Source organism: Betta splendens, chromosome 4, assembly GCF_900634795.4.
Source record: "Betta splendens chromosome 4, fBetSpl5.4, whole genome shotgun sequence".
In the NCBI taxonomy this organism is placed as follows: Eukaryota; Metazoa; Chordata; class Actinopteri; order Anabantiformes; family Osphronemidae; genus Betta; species Betta splendens.
Window position 1 is genome coordinate 23,416,015 of NC_040884.2, and position 15,285 is coordinate 23,431,299.

The window sequence follows — 15,285 nt, forward strand, 5'->3', positions numbered from 1 at the left end:
CAAACTAAGGAGCAGAACTGCAGCAGACTGGACCTGCTTACCAGTTTAAATGAAGGGGCAACGATTGGGCCCTGTTAATTTCTTCTGGCCACCTTTAACCTGAAAATGGTGCAGCTTCTCAGTTAAAGCTTTTTACTGATTTACTGACTTTTATTTTGCAACGTATGTAGCATTAATATAAGATCGTTTTTATTTGTTTTCTGTTTTTAAAAGTCTTCTTTCTCAGATGTATTGATTATCCATCATGCCTCTGTTGTCGCTGGTGCTGATGTGAATAGTATTTGCATGTGTTACACACGGTCATCACATTCCTGCCTCTGTATTATTTGTTTTAAAACATCCGGGTCCTCCCCCTTCTATTACCCCCCCCCCCCCCCCCCCCCCCCCCCCCTTCTCTCTCTCTCTCTCTCTCTCTCTCTCTCTCCCCCAGCAGCCATTTTGGACTCAGTTCAGCTCCGCTGCACAGAACGCTGTCCAGCTCTTCAAATTAAAAGATGACACTTCCTGCCAGAATTATCAAAATAATAGCACCATTGTTCCACTTGGACGGGCGCTGAGAATCCAGTGTTCTCGTGCTTTTATGATCAATTCATTAGTTTTTATGCAGATCCAATGAGCCTCGTCGTCCAGGCCATAGCTTATCACTAACAATAGAGCTCCATGGAAACCGATCTGGACCGATTCTGGCAAATGCAGATGCACAGCACAGATTCCATTTAACCATTTTCTACTACAGTGATCACTACTGTCAATGCTTAAGCTGGAAACTTGTGGCTTGTTACGGCTTCTATCTTGCTCTGACATGTCACTGTTTTTTCAGGTGACCTCGCTCCCAGACGCTTTATTTTGAAAGAGGAAGCGGCTACAGCGGCAGCAACTTGACACTTCCTCCACCTGCGAGTCCCATCAGCTCCGACCACAGAGAGGACGAGACGGCGGAGAGAGCCGGGGGGAGCGAGGGGAGCGTGCGGAGGAGCGCAGGTCTGCGGCCGTGACACCTTGAACTGCTGTGGCTGCGTGGAGCAGCGTCTGCGGCTGCGAGCGACCGCCTGTGCGCCTCGCACGGCTCCGGAACCGCCGGGAAGAGCCGTTCGGGAGCAGGAGGTGGAGGGGGTGGAGGAGGGGGGCGCTGCTGGACTACTACACCACACAAAGCCCAGCGGACGGAGCTGCTCTGCTCTGCTCAGCCCGGGCCTGGCTGCGGGTCGCGGATTCACGCAGCGTCGCCTCCAACTTGTCTTAAATGTTGGAGGAGATTCGGCGGAACAGCGGGACCAGAAGCGGCGGCGCAGCGGCGGCCGCCTCCGACTAGAGGCGGCATGAGTGTGTCCTGGCTCCCTGCACTTCTGCTGGGAACTTTGTGTGCAGGTAAGCGGGCTTGTGTTTGTGCGGGTTGCAGCACCAGCACCAGCACCAGCACCGAACCACAGCCACTGGCTGCAGGCGGATTGAGCGGAGACCCGGTCCGTACACGCGCTTTGTTGTAGGTTCTCGTGGGACGTGACCCGGAGTTTATCTATGAGCAGAACTCTGCACAGGTTCTGACTGACTGGACCGGACTGAGCTCCTCTTTACGTTTTAGTGGCGCTTTCCCGTCAAGGCGAGGATGCGAAACGGGTTCGTACCGGGCTCAGATCCGGACTCTGGTCAATATGAGAATGCTCCCAGGTGTTCGGACCGGGTGGTTTGTAACTGGGTCTGAATGAACAGCTTCGTTGTTCAGTCACATCGTTTTCACCCCGTCACCGGTGCGTGTGCGCGCGCGCCTGTCTTCGTGCGTCCCTCCATTGTCTGCTGAGCTGCGCGGGCGGATCGATAATCGATAACCGGCTCCTTCTTTTCTCTAGTCCTCTCTCCATCCCACCACATGCACACGCTCCAAGGGAGCGAGAGCGCGCATTTTACTACTACGGCTGAATGAATGAATCGGCTGCTCGGTCACGTGTGCTCGCGGTAGAGAGCCCACACGCACGCGTATGGGAGGATGATGTTCGAGTGAGGTGGTGACGTCACGTGTTGATGGACAGGTGTGAAAGGTTTCTCACCTGACGCAGGTTCCGTGGGCTCACTTTCTCGTGCACTGAGCGTCAGTAAGTGTCACGTGTTTGGAGCACACGCTGACTCTGGTTCTGGTTCCGCTTAGTTCTGCCTGTGGCGCACTGAATCTAAACCTTGTCTCTGTTCACAAGATGGTCCAAAATCCAAGTTGTTAAGCCCAGTGTGTGTTTTGGAAACGGTCCTGTTTAAATAACGGCTGTCCGACTTTCTAGGAAACGGACCTTTGTTTATCAACAGAGGTGACCTGTTTCCTGGTCATCCGGCGATTATGACATTCTGATCCAAACTTGAACACACTCCTAGTTCAGAACCTTCTGGGCTGATGCTATGTGAGACATGGGGCAGCTGTGACTCTCAGCTGTAGCTCAGCGACCCGGGTTCTTTCAGATGGAGAACCGTGAACCTGGGCAGGAGCAGACTCCAGCTGAGGCAGTTGGACCCTGCACCAACACAGTTCTGCAGGGCTCACCTGCAGAACTGTGTTGTTCAAAGGTTGTACAGTTTCAACAACGGCGACCCACTTTGGTTTTCTACACGCGATCATAGAAGGGTTTTGTGTCCGGGTTGTGTGTTCACAGCTTATGGCTTCAGCTCGGTCTGATGACTGTACAACTGGGTTTCTGGGCCGTCGTCGTTGGCAAACTGGGCAGAGCTGTTTACTCAGAGCAGCACTTTACTGCACAGAACACAAAATCTGAGTAATGGAGCTCATTTACAACAGCGTGAAGGTCCAGGGTTTTGGGTTCCTGGTTCCATGATCCCCGTGTCTCCTGGTTCCTCTCCAGTACATGTGAACACCTGTAGTGAGTGGTCGACGGCCTGTGACCCGTCCAGAGGACCCTGCCTCGCACTTATTCACAGCTGGAAACACAGGTAGAGGATGAGGGAATGAGGTCATCAGTCAGTCTGACGTTTTAAAACAATCTAAAAGTGTTGGTCCACTTTTTGAACCGCTCCAGAATCCAGTGGATCATTTGTGTGCAGAGGCCCAGACAACAACTATGAACTCATTTTAGATTTTGAATCCCTGTGGTAACAGATGGGGCCTATCTTGAGAAGGTGGTAACCCCCCCCCCCCTTCACACACACACACACACACACACACACACACACACACACACACACACACACACACTGCTTCCTGCAGAAGCAGAGAAATGACTGATCCGCTGCCATGAGTCTGGCGGGAGCCGCTCACCTGGCCACCATCGGCTGCTCCCCGACCTGCGTGAGTGAGTGAATTGGACCCATGGTGCAGTCTGTAGCACCGGGTCCTCCAGACAAGCAGTGGGCTTCCTGTTGGCCCTGGATCAGCAGCAGCTGGACCCAAGGACAACAGCAGCGTTTTTATTGTTTGCTTAGGACCTGAAACAATGAGGATGTTGAACATTGTTGGGACTTCTCCAGATCCAGAGCTCACGGGTCAAGGTCTCGACGAGGGCAGAACCCATTCAAGCTCTGACGTCCTGCTATCTGATCACAAAGCTGTAATTTTATTGTCTCCATCTGTTCACCAGCTCAGGCTGCTGCCGTCTGACTCACACTGAGTTAAGGATGAGTGCTCGTCTTTGACGTGTGTGTGCGTATGCGTGCGCGTGTGCGTGTGCATGGGAGAGAGAGAGAGAGAGATCACACACGGGCAAAGCAAAAGTTCACCCCCCGGTTTTCTCTGACTAAGACCGGCAAAGAGCGTCAGGGACCGCTGATGTTTGAGCCGTAGCGAGTTGTGTGCGTGCACAGTGTGTGCACGCGCTCTCTTGGCCTGCCAGATGCCTGTGTGTAACCCCTGATCCCTTCGTCTGGACCAAACAAAGCCTCTTAATAATTCGTATGTGGTCATTTTGCATGATAAAGTAATGCACAGACACTTGGGGACATTTGCATTTCACCCACGATTGTTTCCATATCATCAGGAAACACAAGAGGTCGGAGGTCACACTTTCTCACACGCTGGCTGTATAGACATGTTAATGTGTTTCTGCAGCTGGAAGGTGCGTGTGAAAGACTTTCTGGCTGGGGTCAAAACCAAACTGCAGCTGTTTCTCTACAAAATCAAATCAGTGTTTTAGAATAAAAACACAAGCACACCGCTAGCTTTCAGGTTACACTGGTTTATTTTGCTGATTGAAACTTTAGATTTGACTTAATTTGCTTGTTCTCAAATCAGAGCCCGACACGAGCGCGAGTCTCTTATGAAATCCGGCCTGACATGTAGCAGGTGATGGTGACGTCCTCGATGCCTTAACGACGAAGCAGCTTGTTTACTCTCTCATAGAGGCTTTGTTCAGGGGCCTCAGGTGCATGTGTCAGCAGTAGAAGGTGGCGGGTGCTGGTTCAGAGTCGGGGTTGGGTTCTGCTTCGTCACCGCTTGAGACAAGCCTGTGAGGGCTCGCAGAGGTCACACTAAGAATGGCACCGGCCCAGCAGAGTGTGAGAGATGTCTGACCTTTCCTCCGTCGTATCACACGTTATGTCTCTGCCTCCTGTGTCACCCTCGCAGGTCGCCGCAGGGCCGTTGCCATGGAAACGCGCGCCTGACAAATGGTTGGATGGTTTGTAGATGTTGATGAAAACTCCTGACTCGAGTAGTGACCTGACCATGCACACGTTCACAACTGGTTGGTAGCTGGTCCAACAGCCCCCTCTGCAGGACATGGGGTAGTTAACAGTTAAAGAAACGGACTTTAATGCTAACATTCCGCATAAATAAATGTTTGAGTGAAAAAAAACACAAGAACCAGGTTCTGGTTCCAGTAAGCGGGACCAGTTGACTACTTTAGCTCCTTAAGTGCTGCACTGCTCAGACACCAGCTTTTGCAGGCTGACAGGTGCGTGTACTGTAAAAGCGTGCGTGTTGAGATGAACAGTGAGTGAGTCTCAGTCCGTTTGGCCCATTCTGAACTTTCTGTTGCACTGCTCAAATTTTAATTAAAGGAGAAGTTGGGCTAAATGTCAACACACGCTGACAGCTGCCTGGCCCATTATCTCACACGTCTCCATAGCGACCAAGGTCGGCCTCTAGAATACTGATGAGGCCGAGTTCTAGAGAACTCTTTGTGCACCGTGTGTTGTGACACAGTTTGTGTCACAGCTCAAGTCAAGTAGCTACTACCACTGACTGGCCTGTGGTAGTGACCCACATGTTGTAAAAGCGGTAGTTACAGAAAGAAAACCACAAGTTATATTAGTCTATTTCATGATTTTACTAAACTGGGTTTACTATTGTTACCATGACGACACAACTGTCAGGAGAGTTGCTGATGAGCAGTGTGTGGTGGCTGGGTAGAAGTGTGTTGGTTCAGTGATGAGGTCATTGTTTTCTGTGCTGCTTGCCCTCGGGTCATGTAGTAGTAGTAGTAGTAGTAGTAGTAGTATTTGGCTGTACTACTCTACTGCTGAGAGGCTGAGATGGGGTAGCGTGTGCTCCCACATTTCGTGTTGCCTAGCAACACTTAATGCACAGATTGGCTGTAACATCTGTCACATTCGAAGCTGCCAAACCCACTCTGTGTGTTTACGCTTCACTTTCTTTCTTTTCTTTCTTGATTAAATTCTATGTTTGCTCTGATGTTTTGTGTTTTCATGTAGTGTCTTTCAGCTTGATCAGTTATGACTTCAGGATGAATGAGATTTTTCTGGAGACTGTTCAGACAAGAGTTTCACTATACCTGGTAACTGTAGTAACAAAGAACATTCAAAATAAGCAGATGAACATGTTGGGTCTGTGTTGTTTTCACACCCGATGACCTCTTTCTCATATGAGCAGTGAGGTCAAAGGTCACATCTGGCCTCCATAACTCCCAAAGAAAGTCAGGAGCTGCTCTCACACACGCTTCCTTCCCAGTGTGAACCCCCTGTTTATTTGTTAGTGTAGGTTATTCGCAAGGGGAGGAGCAGGGAGGATAAGGAGAGTTCAGGGGTGAAACGGAGGACAGATGGATGGAGAACGAAGAGAAGGAGCTCAGCTGCTCAGCAGGAAGTGGTCCCAGTCTCATTGAACCTGGTTCTGTATCAGTTCAGCATCACTGTCGTCTAACTCTGTGTGTTTGTGTGCAGGACTGGGCCATGGGGAGGTCGACACCAGAGAATGTCTGTACTACAATGTAAACTACGAGTTGGAGAAGACGAACCGGAGCGGGGTGGAGCGCTGCGAGGGTGACAGCGACAAGCGCTCCCACTGCTACGCCTCCTGGAGGAACATCTCAGGTTCCATCGAGCTGGTGAAGAAGGGCTGCTGGCTGGACGACTTCAACTGCTACGACCGGTACCAGCACTCATTCAGTGTCACTCAGTCACAGTCTGTCACTCTGTCACTTTCAATTTCGATAATTGATTAATCTAATAATCTAATAATCTAATCTAATAATTAATTAATTTTTTTTTTCAATTAATCGGGTCAAAAAAATCAGGTTTGGTTTGTTTTCTCCCGCATTTCGCCAGCAGCTGCGTTATTTTGCAGTTATTTTAAATGAGCAGCCCGACTCATCGATAACGGCAAATCATTATCGATCAATTTTCGTCATTGATTATTATCGATTTGTGGATTCGTTTTCACAGCTCTATCTGTCACCGTCACTTTTTCACTTTCACTATCACTGTGTCCCTCAGTCACTTTTGTCACTCCTTCACTGTCACTCTGTCAGTTTGTCACAGTCCGTCACTCATTCAGTGTCACTCAGTAAAAGTCACTTTTTCACTTTCACTCAATCACTTTCACTCAACTCTCTCACTCATTCACGATCACTGTCACTCTGTCACTCATTCACAGTCACTCTATCACTCATTCACAGTCACTTTGTCACTTTCACTATGTCACCGTGTGACAGCAAATGAGTGATAAATTGACAGTCACCCTGTCACAGTTTGTCACAGTCTGTCACTCAATGTCACTCTGTCACAGTCACTTTTTTACTTCAGTCACAATCACCCTGTCACAGTCATGCAATCACTCATTCACTGTCTCACAGTCACTCTGTCACACAGTCACTCTCCCACTCATTCACAGTCACACTTTTTCATAATCAAAGTCACACTGTTACTCATTCAGTCACTCTGTCACTCAGTCACAGTCACTCATTTACAATCACTCTCTCACAGTCTGTCACTCATTCACTCACTCACAATCTGTCACACAGTCACTTTTTCACTCATTTACAGTCACTCTTCCACGCATTCACTCTGTCACAGGCTGATGGGCAGGTTGTTGACCTTTTCCATCCTGCACATGTGAAGCTACAGTCATGTGGTCTGGAGCTGCTGTGAGTCCTTGTTTTCATCGCTCACGTTTTAGCTTCAGCTGGTGACGCCGAGTCCGTATGAGATGATGTTTCTGACAGCTAATCTTTAGAGATGAACAGAACCAGAGGCTTCTCACCGACTCCACTCTGCACATGTCACAGTTTCCCTGTGGCATCAGATGAAACCAGCTATGTAGGTCAAGTACCACAGTTTCCAGATTACTGCCGTGATGCTTGCAGTTCCCTAGACCCGGCTTGATTGACGGCTCCACTCTTGGCTCCTCTCAGCTCGTTAGAGAGCAGGAACGACAGATGAGCATCAGTCAGAGGAATAAATAGTAGTAACATTACGATGAGGAGGTTTGGGTTTGTGTGCTTGTCTTCCTGAAATGACTCAGGAAGAGGAATCAGAGATGAAACACACATTTACTGGCGTAGAGACGGACACGGCAGATCCGATCAGTAGTGAAGGTACCAGACCTGTGTCCTTTTTTCCGTTTGACTCCATATGAGGAACTTGTTGGCTTTTGTTCCTGCTTCAAACACACGTTTCATAGATCAACTAGTTTGTATGTCTTCACACGTTTTCACATAATTTTGTTCCTCTGTGTCCTGATTCCACCCACTCATTCACTGTGCATTGAGTGGACGCGACCCGGGTCTAAGCCGTGTTGTGGTCTCTCAGTCAGGAGTGTGTGGCCACGGAGGAGAATCCTCAGGTTTTCTTTTGCTGCTGTGAGGGAAACTTCTGCAATGAGCGCTTCACACACCTTCCTGATGCCAACGAACCACGTGAGTGAGTCATGTTTGCCGTCTGACTTCAGTTTGTGTGTGTCGATCTAACACACTGTGTGTTGTACTAACTGGTGTGTCAGTGATCAAAGCCCCACCCCCCGGTGTCGCTGTGTTGAATGTGATGATCTACTGTCTCCTGCCCGTCACCCTGCTGTGTGCGGTTCTGCTGGCGGCGGTCTGGATGTACCGGCACCGCAAGCCTCCGTACGGACACGTGGACGTCACCGAGGTACACGAACACACGGGATCTTTAGGGTCGGGAGTTGTAGGAAAGAGCTCAATGCCAGTCTGTTTCCTGCAGGATCTCGGCCCGGCTCCCGCCTCCCCCCTGCTGGGACTCAAGCCCCTGCAGTTGCTGGAGGTGAAGGCCAGGGGGCGCTTCGGCTGCGTGTGGAAAGCTCAGATGATAAACGAATACGTGGCTGTGAAGATCTTCCCCGTGCAGGTAAAGGCACAGAGACAAAGAGGGCACGTCTCCACAGGGTTCCACGTTTGCTAATCAAAGCCGTTCATCCCTGTCTATAGAACAAAGAGTCGTGGCAGAACGAGCGCGACGTGTTCATGACTCCCGGTATGAGGCACGAGAACATCCTGCGCTTCATCGCTGCAGAGAAGCGAGGAAGTCACCTGGAGGCCGAGCTGTGGCTCATCACAGAGTTCCACGACAGGGTGAGGAAGGGGGCGGGGCTCCATCCGCACCCCACACACCCCGTTGGCTAACAGACATGCTGGTGTGTGGTGCCTCTGCAGGGCTCTCTCACAGACTTCCTGAAGGGGAACGTGGTCAGCTGGTCTGAGCTGTGCCACATAGCTGAGTCCATGGCCCGCGGGCTGGCGTACCTTCACGAGGACGTCCCTCGGCAGAAAGACCACGGACCCAAACCAGCCATCGCTCACAGGTGCCGAGTCACTGATCTGACCACAGGGTTCTGGTGGTTCTGTTTCCTCGGCCCAGCTGACTATCTTAATCTCTCTTTGTCTGTGTTTCAGGGATTTCAAGAGTAAGAACATCATGTTGCGCTCTGACCTCACAGCTGTGATCGGGGACTTTGGACTCGCTGTTTGCTTCGAGCCCGGGAAACCACCTGGAGAGACGCACGGGCAGGTGAGCTGTTGGCCCCAGGCTCTGAAAGGTTCCTCGGTCAGAGGCTAAATGATCTGTTGGGTCGTGTGCCTGCAGGTAGGAACCAGGCGATACATGGCTCCGGAGGTTTTAGAAGGAGCCATCAACTTCCAGCGAGATTCCTTCCTCCGGATCGACATGTACGCCCTGGGCCTGGTTCTGTGGGAGCTGGTGTCCCGCTGCAAGGCTGCAGACGGTAATGCACAGCTCGGGCGAGCCATCGCTAGGAGCTCAGAACAGAACCAGAGCTTTACACCTGCGTCTGCCATGTGTTCAGGTCCGGTGGACGAGTACATGCTGCCGTTTGAGGAGGAGGTGGGTCAGCACCCATCGCTGGAGGACCTGCAGGACGTCATAGTCCACAAAAAGATGAGGCCGAGCTTCAAAGATCTCTGGCTCAAACACAGCGTGAGTCCATCCACTCTTTGAGTTCCTAATTAACTCGCTAATCGTTGCAGTTAAGTTTGGGTGGAGTAGCTCTGAGGTGGCCGTGGCTGTCTGTTGTGTTCAGGGTCTGGCTCTGGTCTGTGAGACGGTGGAGGAGTGCTGGGACCACGACGCCGAGGCCCGGCTGTCAGCCGGCTGTGTAGAGGAGCGGATCTCCCAGGTCCGCCGCCTCACCACTACCATCGCTCCGCCTACCTCTGACCGCCACGCCCTGCTGGTGTCCACGGTGCAACCCGTTACTATGGTAACCAACGTGGACCTTCCACCCAAAGAGTCCAGTACATGAGGAGGAAGCCTGTGGAAACAGACTGATGCATCATTTTTCTCAGTGGATCTGATGAAGCAGCTGCTGCTCTGTCTCTAGGACTCTTTCTCCATGTTTGGTCCTTTTTGGACCAATCTTACCAGCGTACATCCTCATTTCCTTCCGTTTTCCCGCCATCGAGTCATTTGGCTCTTTTGTTTTTTTTTAAACTGAGTGTTTTTATAACTATTAAACCCGACACGGACTCAGTGAATGCTCACAAGGTACCTCAGCGACAGCTTTCGTTACTCGCAAATTTTTTAACATTTCCCTTATGCATTCTTCCGTCTGCCATCTCCTAGCAACCACCAGGTCCCTGGGAAGATGTTTCTTTAAATGATGCTGCAAACCCGCGTACGAACACGGTGACTGTTATTCATCAAATGTTGAAACATTTCCAATATTCATGTTTTCTCTTTTCTTTCGTGACCTACTCGCTCTTCACACAACAAACCTTCGGATCCAACGGGTTGTATCCAAACGGATGGGAAGGAATGAAGGCAGGCAGAGAGAACCAGAAGCCAGTTGTACGGTGAACGTGCTTCCTCTGTGTTTTGGGTCAGCTGTTATAATTTGAGGTTGTAGACTGATAGAAGTCAAGTGAGATTGGTTTTCAGGACCAAGGAGGGAAACCTCTTGCATGCTGCTCAACCACAGTATTCTGGTTGGCTCAGAAACCTTCTCAGGTAACCAGGTCTGCACAGGTTGGGGGTTGGTGGACGGAGGCTTCAACTCCTTCCATCTGTCCTGAACCCCAAACGGGCGACATGCGTTACTCTCCAAACAGTGCATGGAGGGATGTATGCATTCAGGTCAGTGTGTGCGAGTCACATCATGTGACTTTTTATTTAGATTTTCTACTGTACGAGCTAATTGTTTTTACTATTACCTGGAAACAAGTACCTGTGACCTTTGACCTTTTGACTTAACTCCACTCGGCGTCGGTTTGGTAAAATGAATTTGGTCTTCACGCTGTGCTGTTTGCAGGGGTCAAAGGTCACCTCTCATGCTGAGTTAAGCCTGCTCTGATTCATTTTCTCTCTCGACACTGTTCGTGAATAAATCGGACCTGATTGGAACAAAGTCTGTCAAACATCAACGTTCAGATTATTGCCACTGTTACGTGGAGCTCAGCGGATAGAAACACCTCAGGAACACTTACCAGTCCAGAACCTGTGGCAGCTTGTGCTTCTTCAGTTTTTGTGTCTAAAGAGAAGGGGAAGCAGCAGCAATAGCTTTGAAAACACCCGTTTGATTTTCCTCCTTCAACGGGACCAAACCCAGGGCATCTCTCAGTTGCTATGGAAACCGCTCAACGTCACTTCTGTTTGTGTTATTCCGTCTTTGAGGCCATGAAACAGTGAATGTCGATGATGATGATGATGCTGCTGGTGATGAAGATGATTATTACTCAAAGATAAATCTATTTCTGTATTTTCCTTTTTGATGTTTTACTTTTGGTGCATTATATACACAACTCAGAAGAGTTGTTTAAAGCAGAACTGCTCATGAACCACGGGTCACCTCAGTACCACTGATACCTCAGACTTTTCTACGTCTTAGTTCTCTTATATTTTCTTAGTTGTGTTGACACCTGTAGTAACATAGTATTGTGATAATTCTTTTTTTACTCTTTAATTGAAGAATTGATGTTGCTGCCGGGTCCCAGCTCTTTGTACATGGACAGGGCTGGACTTCCTCCACTCGTCTTCCACTCATCCAGTCATTTGTTCTCTGTTTCCTTCTGCTCTATTCCACCATAGTTTGCATCAGGGTGACACAGACTCTTTTAAACGTGCGTCTTATTGTTTTCCGCATGTCCAGGCTTGATCTCTATGGTTCAGTGACCCAACTGACTCAGAACCAGGTCCCTGTAGGGACCTTTAGAACCTACAGTACCTCATCTACAATTTTCAATGTGGTCTATTTACCAGCAGCACCGGCATTTGCATCTGTCCTTCAACGTTACTATTTGGTGTATAAATGAGGATCAGCCTTTCCTGACTGTGGGCAACAAAAACACACAAAGTCTATTTGTTCCATATTCAGAGCAAACATATAATAGTTACCTCATAACCTTCACACATGTTGACAGAATCAGCCGAAGGTTTGTAGTCATTGTGCAGGCGAAGCTGCTTCTTCTGTGGCCGGTGAACTAGAAACAGGTGAAACGCTCTGAGTCGATGAGCGGGCTTGTTGTTGAGGCCCATGCTCCTCCGCTGACAAACAGGAGTCCCGTGTAGCTCACACTGGCAGGAATGAGGCGGCCATCTATATGAAGTCGTCCTCAGAACCATGACAATGATGATGTAAGCCTTGTAGCCCAACTCACCGATAAACAGATGAGCATGACAAAGCTAGAAACTGGTGCCATTCCTGTGAAAGCACCTCATCTGACTCCACCTTGTTCTGTGTATAAGAACAAATATAAGACGAGATGTGAACATATGAATCGTCATTATGTGAAGCTGTTACTTTACTCTTCTGTTGAGAATGTAGATGTTTATCTGAAGTAGGAGTGTGCTTCGTTAACGGTGTCTTTGTGGAGGACGAGCTGTTGGATGTGTGTCTGTGTGGCGTCGCTTGTCTCTTGTAAAGCTCTTCTCTTCGTGCCAGGTTCATGAATGAATGTAGTCCTAGTGTCAGTGCAGCTCCGCCACGCACACAGACACACAGCGTACACAACAGACCAGCTCACATCACTTTTATTTTTTTGTATATGGAAATAAACAAATCCTTGAAATCCTGTTGGACAAACTTGTTTTATTTTTTACTCTGGATGTCAGAATATTAGAAACACCATTGAACTAGTTTGTACAGCTAGTTTTAATGTGATTTAATTACGTGTAGAGGAAGGCGTGCTCTGGGGTCAGACACTTGCAAGCCTTATTCTCCTCTAAACCCACTACATTTGCAAAGTGTTGCTCAGAAGGCTAAGAATTGAGTTTAAGCAGTTTGAATAGAAGGTCAACATGACCTTGTGGAATCCTACTACGCTATTATAGGTCCAAGTCCAGAAAGCTGTGTAAGTAGAAGAAAATTCAGATGTGCAAACGTCTATAAAGCATGGATCTACTCTGTTCACCCCGGTCAACATGGAATTGGGATAAGGTCACCCACAGACTGTAGCTGTAGGAAAGTCCTCCCAGCGAGGGAGTCACAGATCTACGCCGTCAGTGATACGGCTGAGTGTTTGCCTGGATAAGGTGCGTACCCTTTGTACATGAGCCCCCTGCTGCAGTGGTACATGGGCTGAAGTTAAGGCTTTAGGTGTGACCCAGTCATACTCACGCAGCAGTTCCGCCTGCTGTTGAAACGTTTGTGTCTGAGGAGGCCAGTCTGTGTTGATGGCTGGGTGGAGGAAAAGGGACAAGCTGTGACGGAGGAGGAGGAGTCATACGAGGGTTCATACCGACTCACTACCTTCACTTCTCCACACAATGAGTCCATCAGAGAATAAATGTTTGGTTTTCAGCCAGCTGTCCTCAGACTGAACGTAGCTTCACCTGCAAAGATGATGGAACCTTTCAACCCTTAAAGGTGAGGACTTTTCATCTGAATGACAGAATCTTACTCAACTACTGTCCAGAATCAAAGAAATTCCATTGATCCAACTTTTAGCTAAAATTTCCTGGAAAGAATCTGTAATGTTTAGTTTTACAAGAGTTTTTAACGTGTTTTCCAGTTAAAGTTTAGTACAACTCTGTTAAGCAAACGTTTTCAATAAATAATAAATAATAAATGTCAATAAACAATCACTTGAGTGTTTTACTGTACTGGCCCCTTTCACTCTATACGTCGGACTTCAGACACAACACGGACAGCTGTGTTCTGCAGAGGTTCTCTGACGACTCTGCGATTGTCGGACTGATCACCGATGATGATGATGCAGAGCACAGAGGACTCACTCAGAACTTTGTGCCAGCGGAACCACCTCCACCTCCTGATAAACACAGAGAAAACCAAATAGATGGTGATAGATTTCCGCAGACGGCAGTGTGCTGTCATCCCACCGATGCACATACAGGGGATGGACATTGAGAGAATGGACTCTTAGTACTGTACCTGGCTGTGCATCTGAACAATAAACTGGACTGGACTCACAAGACAGATGCACTGTACAGGAAGGGTCAAAGCAGACTCTACCTGCTGCCTATGCTGTTGAGAGACGAAATTTCCCCACTGTGGGACTAATAAAGGCTTTCATGTTTTTATTATTTTTTTCATAATCAGATGTTTGTGACTAGAAGGACCAGATCCCCAGACATTTATTTACAGCAATAACAATAAAGCCTAGAAACTAGAGAATCAGACTTAGGAGACCTAAAAATTACAAATCCCACAATCCCCTGCAGGAACCCATCATGACCCAAAGCTGGCTCTCCCACCCCCTCTTTTGATTGACAGCTGGGAGGTTAATCTGTGTGGGCGGGGCCTTGTGTGTCAGTGAAAAAACAATAATCCATCAGAGAACAAGATGAACGCTTCAGAGAATAAAACCAAGCAAAGCCAGTGGGACGGATTTTAACCTTTATCATCTTCCTCGCGTCTTCTTTATTCACAGGTAAATCAGATACTAATGTTTGACACGTGTTTGTTACAGTGATGTTGACTGATTTGTTCTCTATCATCATCGCACTAACTGTGTGGTCTAATATTCACTGATTTACTGAAGGAAACAGGATCCAGGGGCTGATGCAGTTTATATTACACATGAGAATGTTGATGTTCGTTGTGTGAAACATGGTAAAGCACCAGGACTCTGCAGCCACTGGTTTATTATTAGAGCTACAGAACCTGGTGCATTGGGAATGAGAAGAGATGAAATAGATGGACCTTTACTATGAACCCACCCCAAACATCATATCACACGAAGCAGCTGCAGTGATGAGGCTCATGTGAAACCAGGCCTAATGTTGAACTCACTTTTCAGACTCTGTGTTAGGCGAGTGCTGTGTAGTGCTGTGATTGATTGAGTTGTTATTGCATTAATAATTTTAATATTCTCTGTACTGACCTCTACAGAAGAGGAATGTCTGTAAACATGTAGGAGAGAGCCCAGAGTCCCAATTTAGAAATAGTCACTTCCACACAATTGTGTCAGGTTTATATAATATTGTTATTTAATGATTCTCATCAATTCACATGAAGAATATGTTTGACTCAACCTCACATTCTTCTTCTTCTTCTCTCTGGATGAACCACTTCCTGTTCCTAATAAACTGGTAAGTACCACAACACATTAATTCATTTCCACCAGAACTGTCAGTTTAAAGTAAGATCATGTGACCTGACCATAAATAAGCTTCATTATTTATTAC

The 15,285-nt window shown here is 48.2% G+C and overlaps 1 protein-coding gene across 1 annotated transcript; it reads left to right on the forward strand.

Moving 5' to 3' along the window:
- Window positions 1–700: 700 nt before the first annotated feature.
- Window positions 701–12,710, forward strand: acvr2ba (activin A receptor type 2Ba). The gene is made up of 11 exons (XM_029147910.3): window positions 701–1,368; window positions 6,115–6,322; window positions 7,981–8,087; window positions 8,171–8,319; window positions 8,392–8,535; window positions 8,616–8,759; window positions 8,841–8,989; window positions 9,081–9,195; window positions 9,271–9,409; window positions 9,491–9,621; window positions 9,725–12,710. Exons 1-11 carry the CDS (start codon window positions 1,320–1,322, stop codon window positions 9,944–9,946), a joined length of 1,557 nt encoding a protein of 518 aa, XP_029003743.1. The 5' UTR covers window positions 701–1,319; the 3' UTR covers window positions 9,947–12,710.
- Window positions 12,711–15,285: the final 2,575 nt, after the last annotated feature.

Coding starts and splice junctions, on each gene's coding strand:
- acvr2ba (XM_029147910.3), top strand. CDS start 1,320: ATGAGTGTGTCCTGGCTCCCTGCACTTCTGCTGGGAACTTTGTGTGCA. Junction 1,369..6,114: donor GCTGGGAACTTTGTGTGCAG/GTAAGCGGGCTT, acceptor GTTTGTGTGCAG/GACTGGGCCATGGGGAGGTC. Junction 8,760..8,840: donor TCACAGAGTTCCACGACAGG/GTGAGGAAGGGG, acceptor GTGCCTCTGCAG/GGCTCTCTCACAGACTTCCT.